The 18,718-nt window shown below is 41.5% G+C and overlaps 1 protein-coding gene across 5 annotated transcripts in view; it reads right to left on the bottom strand.

The window, feature by feature from the left end:
- aass (aminoadipate-semialdehyde synthase) overlaps positions 1–3,796 on the bottom strand; it is an 82,945-nt gene extending 79,149 nt beyond the window's left edge. The window contains exons 1-3 of one of the 5 annotated variants that reach the window (XM_051951552.1): positions 3,640–3,796; positions 1,396–1,626; positions 323–499 (exon numbers count right to left, since the gene is read on the bottom strand). In XM_051951552.1, coding sequence (XP_051807512.1) covers positions 323–499; positions 1,396–1,614 — 396 coding nt within the window. In that variant the 5' untranslated portion in view covers positions 1,615–1,626; positions 3,640–3,796. Of the gene's footprint in view, positions 1–322; positions 500–1,395; positions 1,631–3,587 lie in introns of all 5 variants that reach the window. The other 4 variants (XM_022211187.2, XM_051951551.1, XM_022211185.2 and 1 more) reach the window with 4 other exon arrangements.
- Between the last annotated feature and the right edge of the window lie 14,922 nt (positions 3,797–18,718).

The raw sequence follows: 18,718 nt of genomic DNA on the forward strand, positions 1-18,718 counted from the left end.
AGGTGTTTTTTTAGGGAAACTGTGATGTCTATGTAAACCATTCTTTGTCTTACTCGTATTAAATAAAGCATATTACTGAGTCAGGGTCATACTGTGTACAGAGTGGAAGGAGGTTCATCTTGACTTGCTATTCTAAGGAAGGCAATTAGTTATCTTCCAAAGTCAGCCATAGAGAGATCAGAGACAGGTCCACTACTTTACAAGAATAAAGGTGGAGCCTTCCTGATACAGCCAAGTAGGTCAAATAGTTAAGGGTTTTTCAGCAGCATTAATAGTTACTGTACAGAAGTGAGGACTACTAAAAGAATATTTTAAGGCTCACCTTCTTCAGCAGGTCCTCTAAAAGCCCCATGTTGGCCTCTTGTGCCTTGATGGTGTGAGAGAAAAAAGCATACGTCTTCTTGGGAATGACCTTCTCTTCTGGTGGCCTCTTCACTCCAATTATCAGTGATGCCTCTGAAATATCCTCCTGAATGACAGCCCCTGCCTTTATGTAGTACTGAAAACAAAGAATGGACTGAATCAGACCAGCTGGCAGAAACACTCACTTCAGCATTTATTTATTTTTTTATGATGAAAATTGTTATTTTACATGAAAAATCTTAAATCTTTCCTGTCGTAATTCACTCGCCAAGTGAATAAAAAGTAAGGTATGGTGACGCTTTATTAATCGTCAAAGTAAAATTTGTGTTATAGCAGCAGAAGAGACTGCAGGCTAGGAGTTAAGGAAAACAAACATAAATCAGTCTCAGCACTCATAGTTAGCTGGAGTGGAGTCACTGCAGTGTATGCTCATAATTAACACATCTCTGTTAAATAAGGTGATTCATGGTAAAATGTCTAAAATGTTCCGGTCTCAACTCTGTTTTGACAGGACTGGCAAAATGGAATTGCTACATTTTGACTGCGTAGAGCAGGATAGTAATCATACATAGTCACAGGTATCTGGAACTGAACAATATCATATTTTACAACTTGTCAAGATCTAGAAATCATTTTAAATTTGCATTCATTTCCACATCTGTGTAGTAATCCTGACCACCTGAACTGACACACCACACAAACGTGAAAAGTGAAAGTGAAAGGTTAAGACACAATGTATAAAATTTATAAATTAAAATTTTGTTAAAGTTTTGACAGTGCATGCATAACAGGGTTCCACCAAACCAAACTGAATTATACTGAAGCTGCTGACTGACATTATATTGCAAAATGTTCAATGTCTTTAAATATTTTCACAGTAACTACCTATTAATTTTCACCTCTGTAATTTTTACACTTTGCAAAGTCATCCCACTGGTCAGACTGGACCCTGTGGCAGCCTACTGGCAATATGTTTTACACCCCTGAAATAGAGGAAGTTTTTTTCCTAACAGACACTGTTCAGAGCCTCACCTTCTCGTGGATGGCTCTGCGGTTTGATGGCTGGACCAGAACTTTGACGCCTGCGTGTGTGAGCTCTCTGACATGGCGTGGGGCAAGTGGCGCCCTCCTTTCCCAGGGATTGATGTCTTCGCGGCGGATTGCCATGACGGCCCTGTGGTGCTCATAGCGCCGCTGGCCAGCGAGGATGCTTGGCGTCCTCTTGCCTTGGTGACTGAGGACTCTGAACATGGCTTTACGTCTCTTGCTTGGAAAAAAGACACAGAGCCACAGACTGCTGACCACAACACATTTAATCAGAGACAGAGGTTAGTCATGACACGTCAGTCAAGGCAGAGTGTGTCAGAGAAGTCAGAGGTTAAGTTAAGCTGGGAGAGTGCAGCTGACAAGCAGGTGGTCCTGACAGAACAGAAACTACATTAATTCTAGTGCTGATGAGAAAAAAGACCACATTAAAAATGTCTAAAACAGTATGGACATTAGTGTAGACCACAGTCACCACAATCATTAACACAGTTTCACTTTAAGCTGAATGACAGAATGATGTATTAATGTGTTACTGACACTTGGACAACTGGGTAGAAAAGGAACAAAAATCACTGTAGCCTCTTTCATTGGAAAGAGGCTACAGTGACTCTGGGAAATGTGTGTTCTAGTGGAGTGTTAAGGTGTATTCAAATTACAGCTATTTCAATGTTTGTTTATTTTTTGCAGTATTTGCCAATCTTCACCTTATCTTACTGCTGCACTAAATGGCACCACTTTATACCTGTATGTTATTTTCTCCAAGTTGATATTATAAATATTTTTATTTGAGGTTGATTTTATTTTATTTTTTCACTAATTTTGTGTCCTGTCTCTCCTATTGTTTGTTTTGATTTGCAGTGATTTGCCTCACCAACCTCAGCAGTCCTCGTCTGTTTCCAGATTTACCAAACAAGTTTAGTTTAGTTTTAGTTTTTATTTCGTTCATTGACAAAAGAAAAAAAACAACAACAACAAAAAAAACAATTCTATACAATACAAAAACAAGTTTCTAAACTTTTGAATGAAAGGGAGCAGAAAGAAGAATAAACGTGTGTAATCTGCTCCTTTATATCAATCAATTAGTTAACAAAGAGCATTTAAAACAGACAATAAACAAAAGACTATAAAGTCCAAAAGGCCTGCACAGCCACTCTCACTCATATCACTCTAATAATAATACATCAAATTTTTATAGCGCTTTTTAGGACACTCAAAGACGCTTTACAAGACAGACACATACACTATGATCATCTTATTTTATTTCTATGTCTTTTAATAATACGCTGGTTTTAATTCTGTTTTTAGATCTTGCATGTGATTCAGATTCTTTTGATTCCTTGCTTAGATTGTTCCATAAATTAACCCCTTTCACAGAAATGCGATGTTCCATTAATTTGGTCCTAAATCTTGGTTTAATGAAGATCTCTGTTCCTTTTACTTACTTTCTCTTTTTGCAAATCTATTCTGGACATTGACTGGTAACGTTTCTGAAATAATTTTATACATAATAAATATCTACTATGCTATGAAATTTCAACAATTTTAACTAAGGGAATAATGTTTTTGTTGGATCGCTATACTTTTTTCAACTGATTTTTCTTATGGCTCTCTTCTGTAAAATTAAAACTGACTGAATGTTTGTCTAACAGGCATTTTCCCAAACTTCAGCACAGTAGGTCAGATATGGAACATTTGGTTCAAAATCTTATTTACCACACAGATTTCACTGACTAATTCAAGTATTAAGAGTAGGAGTGCAAATGTGAGAGAAGCATCAATGTCCACATCTAACTCTGGGCAACAAGGCAAACAACAATTGGCGAGGTTGGTGAGATATTTCTTGGAGCAACATCTGCTCTCCTTAGATTTTTCCTGGGGCCTCACACTCGAGCTATAGTGAACAGGAACCCACTGTATTTGCATCTGAAACCCCCATCCCCCCGGGCACATACAATGAGTGGTGAATAATAAGTCACTAATAAGTTATTAGTATACTGAAGAGCACAGAAAGCACTAGATGCTCTGTCTGTGACGATTTTTAGCTCCTCGTTACTGAGCGGAGGCTTTAACCTCCACCGTCACCACATGGGTCAGTTCCGAAAGCTGGTCACCGGTGATCAGTTTCCGGACCACCCGCTAACTGAGTAACTAACTAACTTACTTACTTACTTACTTACTTACTAATTTAACTGCGCAGTCTCGATCGATCAGCTGCTGGCTCGAACCCACCTTTATGTCCGGTTTCTATTCACCACACCGGCTCCTCACCAGGAAATGTATTGACCGACAACACCGGAGAGTGACTCAGAGGTGAAGAGCGCAAGAACCTCAAGATCCACGCAGACCTGAGACCTGAGCTGCCCACAATCGTCGAGGACACAGATCCACTTCCGGATACCGCTTCAAAGTAAAACCAAATACGCAGTCATTTCTGATGACGATATAAATTTGACTGTGGAATCAAAAATTGTATTCATTCTCAAGAGTGCTTCACCATTTCATGCACATTATCTATGTAATTCAGAGTGTGAAATTACACACATGTGAGCCGGACCAGTATAATCACAACATAATAACTGATAAATAACAACAACTCCAAATTTTTCCCTTTGTTATAGTGCAAAAAAAAACACTCTGAAAAGGTTCATATTTAAAAATCATATTTTTGCAAAAAACAAACAATGAACAACCTGAAATTTCTTATGAAAAATAAGTGAAATTTCAACAATATTATTCCTCAGTTAATCATTTGTACATTACAACTTCAGTGTGTCAGATAGTGTGTCTACAAAGGCGCAAAGCATTCAGTCACCGGTATCTGAAATGATCAAAACAACTTTTCAAGATTTAGAAAGGATTTTAAATACATTTGTGCATTAATTTCCACATCCATGTTGGAATCCTGACTACCTGAATTGACACTTGCCTTGTAAGTGTATAGGGTTTATCCAAAAATTACATACGAAAGTTGTGACAGTGCTGTCGACAAATTTAAAATAGCAGCGACTTTTATTAAAAGATTGCAGATAATGCCATCTCCGTAATTTTGACAGTTTGTAAAGTTTTCCCACGGACAGGACTGGACCCTCAGGCAGGGCCGGTTTTGGCCCGTGGGCCATATGTTTGACACTCCTGATAGTACATTTATACTATACAGCTATTTCAATATGTACACTACAGTTCAAAAGTTTGGGGTCACCCAGGCAATCTCATGTTTTCCATGAAAACTCACACTTTCACTCGTGCAAACATAATTGCACAAGGGTTTTCTAATCATCAATTGGCCTTTCAGCATCATTAGCTAACACAATGTACCATTTGAACTCAGGAGTGATGGTTCGTGGAAATGGGCCTCTTTACCCCTGTTAGTCAAATAAAACTAGATATTCCATTAAAAATCAACTATTAAAAATATTCCATGAAAAATCAGCCGTTTCCAGCGAGAATAGTCATTTGCCACATTAACAATGTCTTGATTGTATTTGTGATTCACTTAATGTTATCTTAATTGAAAAAAAATGCTTTTCTTTCAGAAATAAGGACATTTCAAAGAGACCTCAAATTTTTGAACGGTAGTGTAAGTCGATAAATATTGTCTTTACTGAGATTCAATCTTTATTCATACATTTGGAATACTTTCTAAATAATACAAATAATAAATGCCATCATCCTGAATTTAATTGCCATGCCAAGTCAATTAAGCCTGCTACTACTGTCTTAATTGCAGGCTTAATTTTTAAAATTAAAATTAGTTCCAAACATCGTGTTATTGCAGTTTCCACACATAAAATCATGAGGCTTGAAATATTTTTGCAATTTTTGGTGGCGTTTCCTGTTTTCAATCTCTGGCTTATTGCAGTTTACCAAAATTTAGTGTGATTGCAAAAACACAGTAGTTCAGAAGAGATCAATTTAAAAAAAAAAAAAAAACGCAGACAATGAAAATACCAAACAAGCATTAATACTAGCTGATGATCAGTCTTTAGTGATTTTAGTTTTATCCATGTTGTCATGTATTCTCATCATCTAAGCTTAATTGTGTTCTTAAAATGCAATGTACCAATTTTGTGGCTTATTGGTCGTTATTTAAGCGATGATCAATCTTCCAAATGGACAAGATCTCACAGGTGTCATTTGGAACAATGCTGTATATACTGTAATCTTGTGTCCACTGCTGTTATATAATTCACTCTGCATATACTGTATATATTTCATACTGTTCATACTATTTCTATGCATGCCACAATTTTGTCCTTTCCTTTAAATGCACATTTATCTATCTTTATACTCAGCACAGTCTTTTATATTTAGAATCTTAGTGTGTTCGTACCACTCTGTTTATGGTGTTCACTCTCTTTACACCATACCTAACTGCATAATACTGCAAATAATGTACTTGTTCTGCTTCTTTTGAATTTCTGGTCAGATGGTTCCACTGCACTGCATTGTTTTAGTGTGTGTGTGTGTGTGTGTGTGTGTGTGTGTGTGTGTGTGTGTGTGTGTGTACTCTGCAATGGCAATAATATTTACTGTTGTCTTTTATTCTGAAGGTCTTATCCACCTGTGACCGGTGCTGTTGGTTCTATTATCTCCCGTGTTTCGTGATGTTGATGGATGAGGGGCATTTTTCTCTGCGAGATAAAACGACGTGGCTGTGTTGGTTTTCACCGGTGTTGTTGTAGGGGTGGATTCAGAACCCTATGAATGTCTGTGCTGACCGAACGCTTAAAAGTCCACATCCTCGTGGAGGGCTGGTCCTCAGCAGGATGTAAGACGTGCTGTCGCCGCCACAGTCAGTGCTATGATTGGTTGCTGAGCTGCAGACTGTTTGGAGATCTGTACCGTACACCTGCGTGCCCACCAATCAGCTGCCAGAGCTGAGGAACGGCCTGCTGCTCCGACCGTCGCGCGGTGATGACGTAATAAGCTGCGATAAGAGTGAACAGCTGTGGACTGAAGCTGAGAAAACCTATCGAGGAGCCTGTAATTTCCTTTAAATAACAACTTAATGCTTGTCATCATGTGTGTTTGTATCTATATGTATATGGCATGTATATATGTGATGTATGTATGTATACATATATTTCCCCTTCTTTCCTCTTCTTTTTTTTTTCTTTTTTCTTTTCTTTTTTTCTCTCTCTTTTCAGTTTACTTTTTATTCTTCAGTTTTATTTTTTGTTCTTTCATTAATATTTTGTAATGCTATTGCCTTATTTATTATCACTGTGTATTGTAAAGTTAAATAATTAAAATTAAAAAAAAAAAAAAAGCTGTGGACTGAAGGAGTAACTTAAAGTACAGCATGCCATGCTAACCAAATAGAGAGGCACTGTTTGGATCTTGGCACAGTGGGGGCTCAGCCCAGCAGTCTTTAGATTTTTACCTGATAACAAAGCCATTTGCAAGTATTTTAGCTTAAATTTTACTTTACTGAACAATAATGCAGTTTAGCCTCTAACCAGAAGTGCAAATAAAGCAGAAAATGTGCAGTGCAATGTATAATAAATATCTGTAGCCTATATTGACTGATGAATTATTATTTTTCTATGTTCAGATTGATTGATTGATTGATTGATTGATTGATTGATTGATTGATTGATTGATAATATTTTTCTATTCACTTTCATATTGATTGATTAAGCTTAAGAATTACTAAAATGTTGTAATTATGCTCATATTAAGAGTTGTAGTGATCTGTTGAGAAATGATTTAAGCATTGATCCACAGTGCAAAGAATTAATAGCAAGGACAGATAAGCCAGATCACTCAGACAAGTTTTGCAAAGCATGAGTGCACCACACATTTTCACAAAGTCAACACACCACATTCTCTCTTCGGCACAGACAATGTCGCAAACTCGGGGGCAGTTGGAGACAGCATGCAAGCTGCAAGCACGATGGAAAAATACTGTGGGGATGAGACAAAGGAGGGACAGGTAGAATGTAGAAAATATTTCTTTTTCAGGGCATTTGGATGGATTGTGTGCCGAGGGACGTGGATATGTCAGTGAACCAACAAAGGCGAGCTAAATCTAAACCATGGCTTTTCCCCTAACTGTTTGAAAATCACATTTTACCTTAAGATAAAGCTTCTGTGTAACAGTAAGAAATAATCGATTCCTGGGAGGCTGGTTACAGATTGACAGTTTTCTGACTGTGATCTTCCAAACAGAAATGGTCCTTGTAAAAGTTTGAGATTCTGTCAACCGAATTAACATTTTGATTTGAGAGAAGTAGTCTGTGTTCTATCTCAAACAAATGAGCATGCTGATAGGTTCCATGTTGTGACCCTTTTCAGAAAATTAATCAAACTTCTACATTTTCCCACAAAGTGTATTTCAGTATTTTAGACTCAAAATATTGTATTTCTGTGTGACCTCCAGTCTAAAAGTTATTCTAAATCTGCCATTTCAATCTGAAAATTAATAAGTTGTAGGAAGTCACTATCTGCATCCAGCTTAAACACAACAACTGGCTTGTCAAGTTGTTGTTGTGCCTGGGTTGAATTCCTTGAACATGTCTCTAGTGGATTTTTATTTTTTATTTTAATGCTTACCACTCATTGTCTACAGCAGCCTGGTAATTTGTTCCAGTAGTGTCACAATGCATATCGAAAAGGGCCGTTGCATTGCCTGCTTCTCATTCAGCGATTTTGTTCTCATTAGGGGCGTTTTTGATGCTTCTATAAACTTCCAAATAAACATTATTATTCTAAAATGAAGATAGATTCAGCAGCTACATGGCTTCTTACTGTTTTCATAAACACATTGTAGTGACTGTTTCTTCTGATATATAAGTGACAGTTTCCAAATCATCTGCCATGTTGGTCTGCTTAGAAATCCATGAGGAAAGGCCTACAGGTGAGATGTTCATCAAATCAGGTGCAGTCAATGTTTGCACAGCAAAGGAGGGTGAAGCAATGGATTAATGTTAAAGAATTTGAATGTGTGCTGTCAGTTATCTATTGTCACAATACCTAGTTGTACATCCCATCACTCACTTGTAAAACTGAGATGCTAATTCCCTGTGGGGGGACTTGAGGAATGACAAAAGTGAACATCTTTTTATCTTGCCAGCTTTTTATTTTACCACCAAATTTCATGACGACCATAAAACACAAGAAGAAAAGAACAGAATCGCATGACCTAAATATGTAGTGGGTGGCGGGAATTGATAGGACTTGGAAACACCCCCACAATTTAGTCAAATGTTCCTTGTATCATTTCTGGATAAGTCCCAATAAATCAGCAGCAGTAAATTTGTAGTAGGATTGCAATCATGTTATCGTAAGCAGGCACCGGACACAGTGACTTCTGACCTTCCCTGAAAATTTCATCCAAATACTTTGGTCCGTTTTTGAGTAATGTTGCTAAAAGATAGACAAACAGATGGACAGACAGACAGACAAACCAACCAACACTGATTGTCACAAAACTTCGCTGAGGCTCTGCATCCTTGGCGGAGTAATAAAACTGCATTTTCACCATATGAGACCTTTAATATCATAATGAGTGCAGGATAGGTGGACCAGTGATTCTCAAACTGTGTGCCTTGGAGTTAGTGTTATTTATATGATTTAGCTACAGTGATATTTAGAAGTCTTCCTTGGGAGTATTTGTTTTCTAAAAATGTATTTAATAATAATTTGGGTGACTGACTGTTCACATATTTCAGGACAGGAGATGCAATTGCTGCTAACTGGAAAAAGTTAACCAAAAAGTCCTAGGACACAATATTCCAAATAAACATCTAATCATAATAATTAAACCAAATTTGCTGTCTGTGTTGCTGACAAAAATATTGAAATTTCTGTCGATAGCCAACTGACAACATATTTAGATATATAAACAGCAACGTACAATGAAATAACACACTGTCAGACTAAAAAAAAGTTGCACACTAATATTTCATTGGAACGCCGTTAGCTTTGATTACGGCGTGCATTTGCTGTGCCATCATTTTGATAAGCTTCTGCAATGTGTTACAACATTCATTCTTGTTCAGAGTTGCATTATTTTATTTTATTTTTTTACCAAGATCTTGTATTGATGATGGGAAAGTCTTCTCCAGCACATCCCAAAGATTCTCAGTAAGGCTGAGGTCTGGACTCTGTGGAGGCCAATCCATGTGTGAAAACGATGTCTCATGCTCCCTGATCCACTTATTCTCAATGTGAGTCCCATGAATCCTTGCATCGTCATCTCGGAATATGCTTGTGTCATCAGGGAAGAACAATTCCATTAATGGAAAGACCCGGTCATTCAGGTAGTCAGCCAACTTCATTCTTTGGGCGCATAATGTTGCTGAACCAAGACCTGACCAACTGCAACAACCCCAGATCATAACACTGCTTCCACAGGCTTGTGGGCACTAGGTGTAATGAGTGCATCACTTGATCCACCTCTCTTCTTATCGCTCTTACCACACTCTTGTTGCTCATCACTCTGTAACAGGGTAAATCTGGACTCATCAGACCACATGACCTTCTATTGCTCCATAGTCTAATGGTGAAGGGTTTAGTTAAGGCAACTGGACTTATTCTTATGATCTTGAAGGCGTTTTGCCTCTCATCCGAGCGGCTTCTTCAGTTCTAAAACTAGTTTGGAGAGTCCCAGGTATTTAACCACTAGAGGTGAAGGTGGGGCTAATGCTGATGGTATCTAGTATAAGCAAGGTGAATAAAGACTAAAGAATTCTTTTTTCAACATAAGGTGTTGAATCCCAATGAGATATTAATATGCTAATATAGGGGGCTTCATGAGAGTTGATTTAACGGCCCACTGGGTAGCCTCCTCCCTATGACTCATCATCATGTGAGTCGTTAGGCTCACACGAGGAAAGGTGTGAAGATTTGTTAAATCTTCTGGGGAGAGTTCTTAAGGCAGCTTTTGTATGTGTCTGAGAGATGGTGTCTGAGGCCTCCCCTCTCTGTGCCGACAATAAAAGGCCACTCTGAAATGTGCAGTTTTATCACACAGCACAATGCCACAGATGTGGCAAGATTTGAGGGAGCGTGCAATTGGCATGCTGACAGCAGGAATGTCAACCAGAGCCGTTGCTCGTGTATTGAATGTTCATTTCTCTACCATAAGCCATCTCCAAAGGTGTTTCAGAGAATTTGGCACGCCTTCTTCTCAAGACCACGCTTTGCTGGGGCTCCGAATCACTCTGTCTCTGCCTTTGTGGATTCCAGAGCCGAGGAGTGTCTCTTGGATCACAGCTTGGTAAGGCAACTAAATATGTCTACAATTTCCCTTGACCAACCCTTAGTAGCTCAATCCCTAAATGGTCTCCGCATTACCAGAGTCACCAGAAAAATGGTTCCAATTGACATGGTTATTGCAGGAAATCATAGGGAGAGGCTAGCCTTTTGTGTTATGGACCACTCCAATCACCCTTTAGTTCTTGATTTTCCCTGGTTAAGACAACATAATCCTCAGCTAGACTGGCAGCTAGGTGAGGTCTTGTCATGGAGCCCAGCTTGACACCAGAGTTGTCTGCTATCAGCCTTAACCCCTCCTAGCTCCCAGCCTACCAAGAACCCTGAACCCATCAATTTGGATACAGTGCCTATACAGTACCATGACCTCACAGCTGTTTTCAGCAAGTCTGTGCCATGTCCTTGCCCCTACATCACCCTATGATTGTACGATAGAGCTGTTGAAGGATGCTACACTACCAACCAGTAACTGTATAACCTTTCCAAACCCGAGCAAACCGCTATGGAAACATACATTACAGAATCCTTAGCTGCAGGTATTATCCGACCCTCCTCGTCCCCAGTTGGTGCAGGCTTTTTCTTTGTTAATAAGAAAGATAAGACACTTCGCCCCTGTATTGACTTTCGCGGCCTTAATGCCATTACAGTAAAGAACTCTTATCCACTACCTTTGATCAACTCAGCCTTTGCCCCCCTACAAGGAGCCACCATCTTTACCAAGCTCGACCTTCATAATACCAATCAGAAACCCAGCGGGAGCAACCTTTAGGCACATATAGGGACACAACAGTTAGGACCCCGAGGGCAGGTGGGGGCGGGAACGATGGGCACTATGGTGGGGCGGGTGGCAAGGCTATACGGCCCTGTCTCCCCCTCATAACCCTTTTGCCTGCCTCCCCTGCTCTCCAATCTTTTTTTAATGCACCACCAGGCGTAAACTAACCGTGACGTCACCCGTTGGTTTCAACACCGAGAAAATGAAGCCCGGATTTTGCTACTTCCTGGTCGCCGTTTTGGATTTTTTGGAGCCAGTGACGTAAAAAGCGTCATCAAACAGACTGGACCGGAGAGCAACTAGGGGCAGGATTGGCTGAGAACTCTCTTATCCCGCCCACGTTTTACCACAGAGTCTTCTGTTGCTGTCTATCAAGTATAGCCACGCCCCCTGGCTCCGCCAACTTTAACGATTTATTTAAAATTCAGTATTGATTTATTTTAAGATCGGCCACCTGATCTCTCATTTTGACCATGAAAACTAACAGGAAAAAAATCCTGAGCTGTAGAAAATCAGTTTATCAAATTTTATTTTTTCCAAAAATGAATTGGGGTCTTGCTCGTCCCTGTCCCTGTCCGTCCTGTTTCATCCTGTCCACCCTTTGTTTCCCTTCACGTCACCACTGAGGTGTAGCACTGCCCTTCCTGGCTCTTAACAGGGAATTGTAATAAAGAATGTCAGCTTAGCTTTCAGGCAGGGCTGGTGATGGTCACACGCATGCACTAAATAATAAAATATTTGGCTGCAAGACTAAAATATGTATTAATCTCATAAAAGTGTTGACACCCCTTCCATGGAGTTAAACAATGAGAATAAATGCAGACAAAAAAAGAAGAAAACAAAGAATCCGAGCGGGAGACGAGTGGAAGATGACCTTCAGTACTCCACTAGGCCACTTCGAATACTTAGTAATGCCCTTTGGACTTACCAACGTTCCAGCGGTCTTCCAAAACCTGATTAACAATGTGCTGAGGGACATGATTAACCGCTTCGTCTTCGTATACCTAGACGGTATCTTTTTCTACTCCCGAAATTTGGAAGAGCATGTACAACATGTACGTTTGGTGTTGGAATGGCTACTAAGGAACCGGCTATACATCAAGGCTGAAAAATGTGAATTCCACACCACCATGGTTACCTTCCTGGGTTATGTCATCTCCCCCGGGGAGATCAAAATGGACCTTGGGAAGCTCGCTGCTGTACAGGACTGGCCTGTTCCTGAGAATCGGAAACAATTGCAATGTTTCCTAGGCTTCGCTAACTTCTACCGCCGATTCATTAGAGACTACAGCAGAGTAGCAGCTCCCTTAACTGCCCTGATGTCCACAGCCAAACCCTATCTGTGGTCCTCTGAAGCAGAGCATGCCTTCCAGAAACTAAAGAATCGGTTTACCTCAGCCCCCATTCTGACCCAGGCTGACCCCTTCTACAGTTTATTGTTGAAGTGGACGCCTCTGACACTGGGGTAGGTGCCATTCTTTCTCAGCGATCTCCTAAAGACCAGAAGTTACACTCCTGTACTTTTTTTTCATGTCGTTTAACCCCTGCGGAAAGAAACTATGACATTGGGAACAGAGAACTACTCGCAGTCAAGTTGGCTTTGGATGAATGGCGCCATTGCCTGGAAGGCACAGAGCAGCCCTTCGTGGTTTGGATGGACCACAAAAACCTAGAGTATGTGAGGACCGCCAAACATCTGAATTCCCAACAAGCTCGCTGGACTTTATTTTTTGGGCGTTTCAATTTTACGTTGTCCTATCATCCTGGTTCTCATAATATTAAGCATGATGCTTTATCTCGACAGTTTACCAGTTCTGTGCAGCCCAAATCTCCTGAGCGCATTCTTCCCAGTTCTTGCCCAGTGGCCACTTTAATGTGGCACGTGGAGGCCAGTGTCCAGGAGGCACAACATGAACACCCAGATCCAGGAAACGGACCCCCTAATCACATGTTTGTCCCTGATAGTGTCCATTCCCAGGTGTGACAGTGGGAACACTCTTCCAAATTTTCCTGTCACCCTGGAGTAAATCGGACATTGACTGTCCTCCGTGGTAAATTCTGGTGGCCTACCATGGAGGCGGACATTAAAGAGTTTGTAGAGGCTTGTACCACCTGTGCCAAAAATAAAACCTCCACTCAACCCAGTTCTGGTCTGCTTCAACCATTACCTGTTCCCAGACGTCCATGGTCCCATATCACCGTAGATTTTGTCACTGGTCTTTCCCTCTCTAAAGGTAACACTGTAATACTCACCATTGTAGATCGTTTTTCTAAGGCTGCCCATTTTGTACCTCTGCCCAAGTTACCTACAGCCAAAGAGACCGCTGATGTCATGGTTCACCATGTGTTTCGTCTTCATGGCATACCTGCAGACATCTTTTCTGACCAAGGTCCCCACTTTACATCGGAAGTTTGGAGATCTTTCTGCTCAGCACTCGGAGCCACGTTCAGTCTCACCCTCAGTCCAATGATCAAACTGAGAGAACCAACCAGTCCCTGGAGGTGTTCTTACACTGCATGGTCTCAGAGAACCCATCTACCTGGTGTGAGAAATTGCCTTGGGTGGAATACGCACATAATGCTTTGTCCAACTCGTCCTCTGGTCTTTCCCCTTTTCAGTGCTCCTTAGGATATCAACCTCCTCTATTTCCCTACCAGGAACAGGAAATTAACATTCCCACCGTCCAGTCTTTGGTGAGGAGATGCCAGAACATGGAGGAAAGCAAGAAGAGCCCTCGTTCGTGTTGGCCAGAGGATGTCCACCCAGGCCAATCACCGGAGACCTGCACCTATCTATCGCCCTGGTCAACAAGTCTGGCTTTGAGCTAAGGACCTGCCCCTCAAGGTATAATCTAAAAAACTGGCACCTCGTTTTGTGGAGCCATTTACAGTGGAGAGCATTGTAAGTCCCAGTGTAGTATGTCTCAGTTTACCTCCCTCTATGAGGATACACCCAACCTTCCAAGTTTCCCAAGTTAAACCCGTCATTGAGAGTGCTCTGGCGCCTCCTGTCTGTCCCCCTCCACCTCCCAGGCTCATAGATAATGCTCTTGCGTATACAGTCAGGAGGCTTCTGGATGTCTGCCGCCGGGGCAGGGGTCTCCGGTTTTTAGTTGACTGGGAGGGTTACGGACCAGAAGAAAGGAGTTGGATTTCCCGTAACCTCATTATTGACTCTTCTTTGATCACTGATTTTTTTCCAACATCATCCGCTTCGGGCACCAGGAGGTGCTCGTATGGGGGTTAGTACTGTTAGGCCTGCCTCTGTAGGCTCCAGGTAGGGCCCTCCTTCCCTGTGTTTTTGTTTTTTTAGGTGTGCTGGCTGCTGCAGCAACAGGTGAGGGCAATTCTCTGCAGGCAATCAGCAGAAGCAGGAGCAGATGCACCAGTATCAATCAGCCCACCTCACCACACAATATAACCAGACTCCATTCACCTCTCAGATGCTGTATCGTGAACTCTCACTGTTAGTTCTTCATTTAGTTTCGACAGTCTTAATTCTGGATCGAACCTCAGTAACCCTGTTCTATGCTCCTTCTCAGTTTGGACGCCACCTGCTCCTGCTACGCTTCTGTCTGGATCCTCGGATTCTTCTTTGACCCAAATCCACTCCCCTCTGGACTTGTCGCCTTGTTCATCTCCGCCATCCAAACCCTTTTCCTTCCCCCGTCGTCACAGCCTCCGTCTCTCAGCCCCTGGACACCCTAGCCTTCAGCTCCTAGTTCCCCAGTATATGCCAGTAGTAGTGCCTCAGTCTGAGTGGTCTCAGGTCTGTTTTTTGTGTTGCAGCCTACCGAGTATTATAACCCACAGTTTTAGCTTTTCTGACTTCTGTCCACTTTTAGTCAGCACTTTCTGTAGTCCTAGTATAGCCGTTAGTCTCAGAGAATTTGAAGTTAGTAACATGTGGTTCTTGTGGTTATCATAGCGTTTAGACTCTTTTTGTTTCTGACCAGAATTATCATGAGGTACTGTAGCTCTTAGTTTTCTTAGTGTTTCACGTGTTGTAGTATCCTTTGAGAAGTTTCTCTAGTTTACTTAGTTGAACTATTTTTGGAGCGCACTTTAGCTCGGGTCTTGTTTTAGTTGGTTTTCCCTTCTCGCGTTCCTTCACAGGTGTTACCTGTAGAGCAGGGGTCAGCAACCTTTAACACTCAAAGAGCCATTTTGACCTGTTTCCCACAGAAAAGAAAACGCAGAGAGCCGCAAAAACCTTCTGGCATTTAAAATGAAGACAACACTGAATCTGTAAATGTAGCAGACAGATAAATATAAATGACATATACTTGTGCAGGACTCTGCTGTGAAGGCAGAGACGTGTGGCTGTGGTGTATTTGTGACAATAAAAAGGAAAGAAATTTGAAGGAGTGACGGCTAGGATTTAGGAATGGTGGCCCGCCGCTGCTGAATGAATGTAGAGCAAACACTGGGATCCGAAGATCAACAGGACTCCAAATGAATACACTGTTAACCTTTCCTGATCAGCTCCCGACCGTGGTCAGGAAGTCCAGGGGAGGACAGTTCTCCAGAGCCGAAGATATTGTTGTTACTTCGAGGTTAACCCCCTTCACTTCCTCAGCAGTTGTAGAAGGCAAAGACAGAGGAGCCCGGCCTTATTGAAGAATACTGCGGCCTTTATTGTAAATTAACAGCGGTTGAACCATACAGTCACGCTAACCCAGCACCTACACACCTCTTCTCTCGTCCTCCCCGAACCGACTGTCGTCTTCCTCGCTAGCGCTGCATTCAGGGTCGCTCAGACATCTCGATCTCCCCCTCTCTCTCTCTCCCTCTCTCTCTCTCTCTCTCTCTCTCTCTCTCTCTCTCTCTCTCTCACTCACACACACACACACACACACACACACACACACACACACACACACACACACACACACACACACAAACACACACACACACACACACGCTGCTCTCTCTCTCCCTCTCTCATAACGGAGCCACACACTCTCATAACAATACACAGGCCAGCGAGTGTCGGAGATTGACGGCTGGGACGCATGTTTTGACAGACAAAGATTAAGACGTTTTATTTTGATGTTACAAGATCACAATAATCTTCTAATTTAGAATTAAAATTTTAAAACTAACAAACTAAAATAAAAGAAATTTTAATTAAATAGCCTGCTGATTATTTATTTTCCAAAGCTACAAGGAGCCGCAACAGAGGGACGAAAGAGCCGCATGCGGCTCCGGAGCCACGGGTTGCCGACCCCTGCTGTAGAGGGTTTGTGCTGTTTTAAGCCCCGTCCACATGAAGACGAAACGAGGTCTAAACGCATAAGTTTCTTGCCGAATCTGCGTATCATCCACACGAAGACGGCGTTTTGGGGGTCTGTAAACGATCATTTTTGAAAACGGGTTCCAAAGTGGAAAGATTTTGAAACGGCGTTTACGCAGCTCCGTGTGTACGGGCGATCCGCTGCTTTTCAGAAACGCTTGTGTCATAGTTTCGTATCTTCATTGACACGCATGCGCCACACACGGCCACGACAACAACAATGGCGGTGTACAGTGTAGCAAATGTGCTGCTGAAGCTCTCTGTTTACAACTTTTGCCGCAAGTGCGCATGCCCACAGTTTTTTTCTTCTGTTTGCGCGTGTTTCTGTCTTAGCGCTACAGCGCCCCTAGAGGTCTGGCATGTGTTTTACAGCGTTTCCATGCGTATGGAGTGCATTCGTGTAGATGCATAGATTTTCTGAGACGCCTTCGTCTTTACGGCGATCGTTTTTGAAACTGTTCTGCGTTTCGTCTTCGTGTGGACGGGGCCTTAGTTGGGCTGAATCTAGAGGCAGCATAGTTTTTCCCCAGTTCAGTTCCCTAGGTCCAGAGTTTTAATTTACGGGGTTTGATAGCTGGGATTTGTAGTTCTGTTTGAAATTATTGTAAATAAATCATTGTTTCAACTGCATCTGCCTTTCCGTTCTCATTTCCTGCGCCTGAGCTCTCCTACAAAAACCTAACAGAAGGAACATAACACAACTGGATACATGCATGATCATCTTATCATGCATGTATCCAGGTGATACATACAAAATACAAGCTGACACTGATCCATAAGTTTACTGTTATGGTGCAAGGCTCTGGCAATAAATATACTGCATGTATAAGAAGTCGATTTGCTGGTAAGTAAGATTTAAACAGAATGTAGATGAGCATGTCAAGTATGATAACGACAATGCAGAGTAGATTGGTGGAAATGGGCAGCTGGAAGCAGTGGGCTGGAGGAAGGTCAGCAGCAGCATCCCACAGTGGACATGATGGAGACTAAGTCAGTTGGTAGGACATCAACCACAGATCAGAATCATCCAGCTCTGGGACCAGGGACACTTGGAGAAAGGACACGGGGAAGTGGAGTGAATGCAATAATGGTGTCTCTCTCTCTCTCTCTCTCTCTCTCTCTATATATATATATATATATATAGCAAACACATAGGTAATGAGAAAAAGGCTCATTGCATCAAGAGAGGTCCCCCAGCAGCTTAGGCCGCATAACTAAGGGCCATTTTGTTTGTGAGATAGTTTAAATTTGTTAGTCGGATTGGTTTAGTTTCCCTCTCACTTTGGTTTTCCCGTCTCTTTCTTGGTTTAGGCGAAATAAAAGCCTTTATGTGTGAAAAAATAATTTCCCCCTAAACCTAATAACTGGTTGGGCCAGCCTCAGCAGCAACAACTGAAATCAAGTGTTTTCTATAACTAGCAATGAATCTTTCACATCTCTTGCAGAATTGTTTTAATTCAGCAACACTGGAGGGTTTTCGATAATGAACAAACTTTTTAAGGTCATGCTACAGCATTTCAATCAGATTCAAGTCCGGACTTTGATTAGGCCACTCCAAAACCTTCATTTAGTTTTTTTTTTTTTTTTTGAGCCATTCAGAAGTCGATTTGCTGGTGCATTTTGGATCATTGTCCTAGTGCAGAAGCTAAGTACGCTTCAGCTTGAGGTTATGAACTGATGTCCAAATATTCTCCTTCAGGATTTCCTGATTTCCTGCTAGAGAGCAGAATTCATTGTTCCATCAATCACAGAAAGTCATCCAGACCCTGAAGCAGCAAAGCAGCCCCAGATCATCACACTGCCACCACCATGTTTGACTGTTGGTATCATGTTCTTTTTCTGAAATGCTGTGTTACTTTCACATCAGATGTAATGAGACACAAACCTTTCAAAAAGTTCAACTTTCATCTTGTCAGATCATAGAATATTCTCCCAAAAAGTCTTGGGGATCATTCAGATATTTTTTTTTTTGCAAAAGTAAGATGAGCCTTTATGGTCTTTTTGGTCAGCAGTGATTT

Source organism: Acanthochromis polyacanthus, chromosome 8 (genome assembly GCF_021347895.1).
Source record: "Acanthochromis polyacanthus isolate Apoly-LR-REF ecotype Palm Island chromosome 8, KAUST_Apoly_ChrSc, whole genome shotgun sequence".
NCBI classification, from domain to species: Eukaryota; Metazoa; Chordata; class Actinopteri; family Pomacentridae; genus Acanthochromis; species Acanthochromis polyacanthus.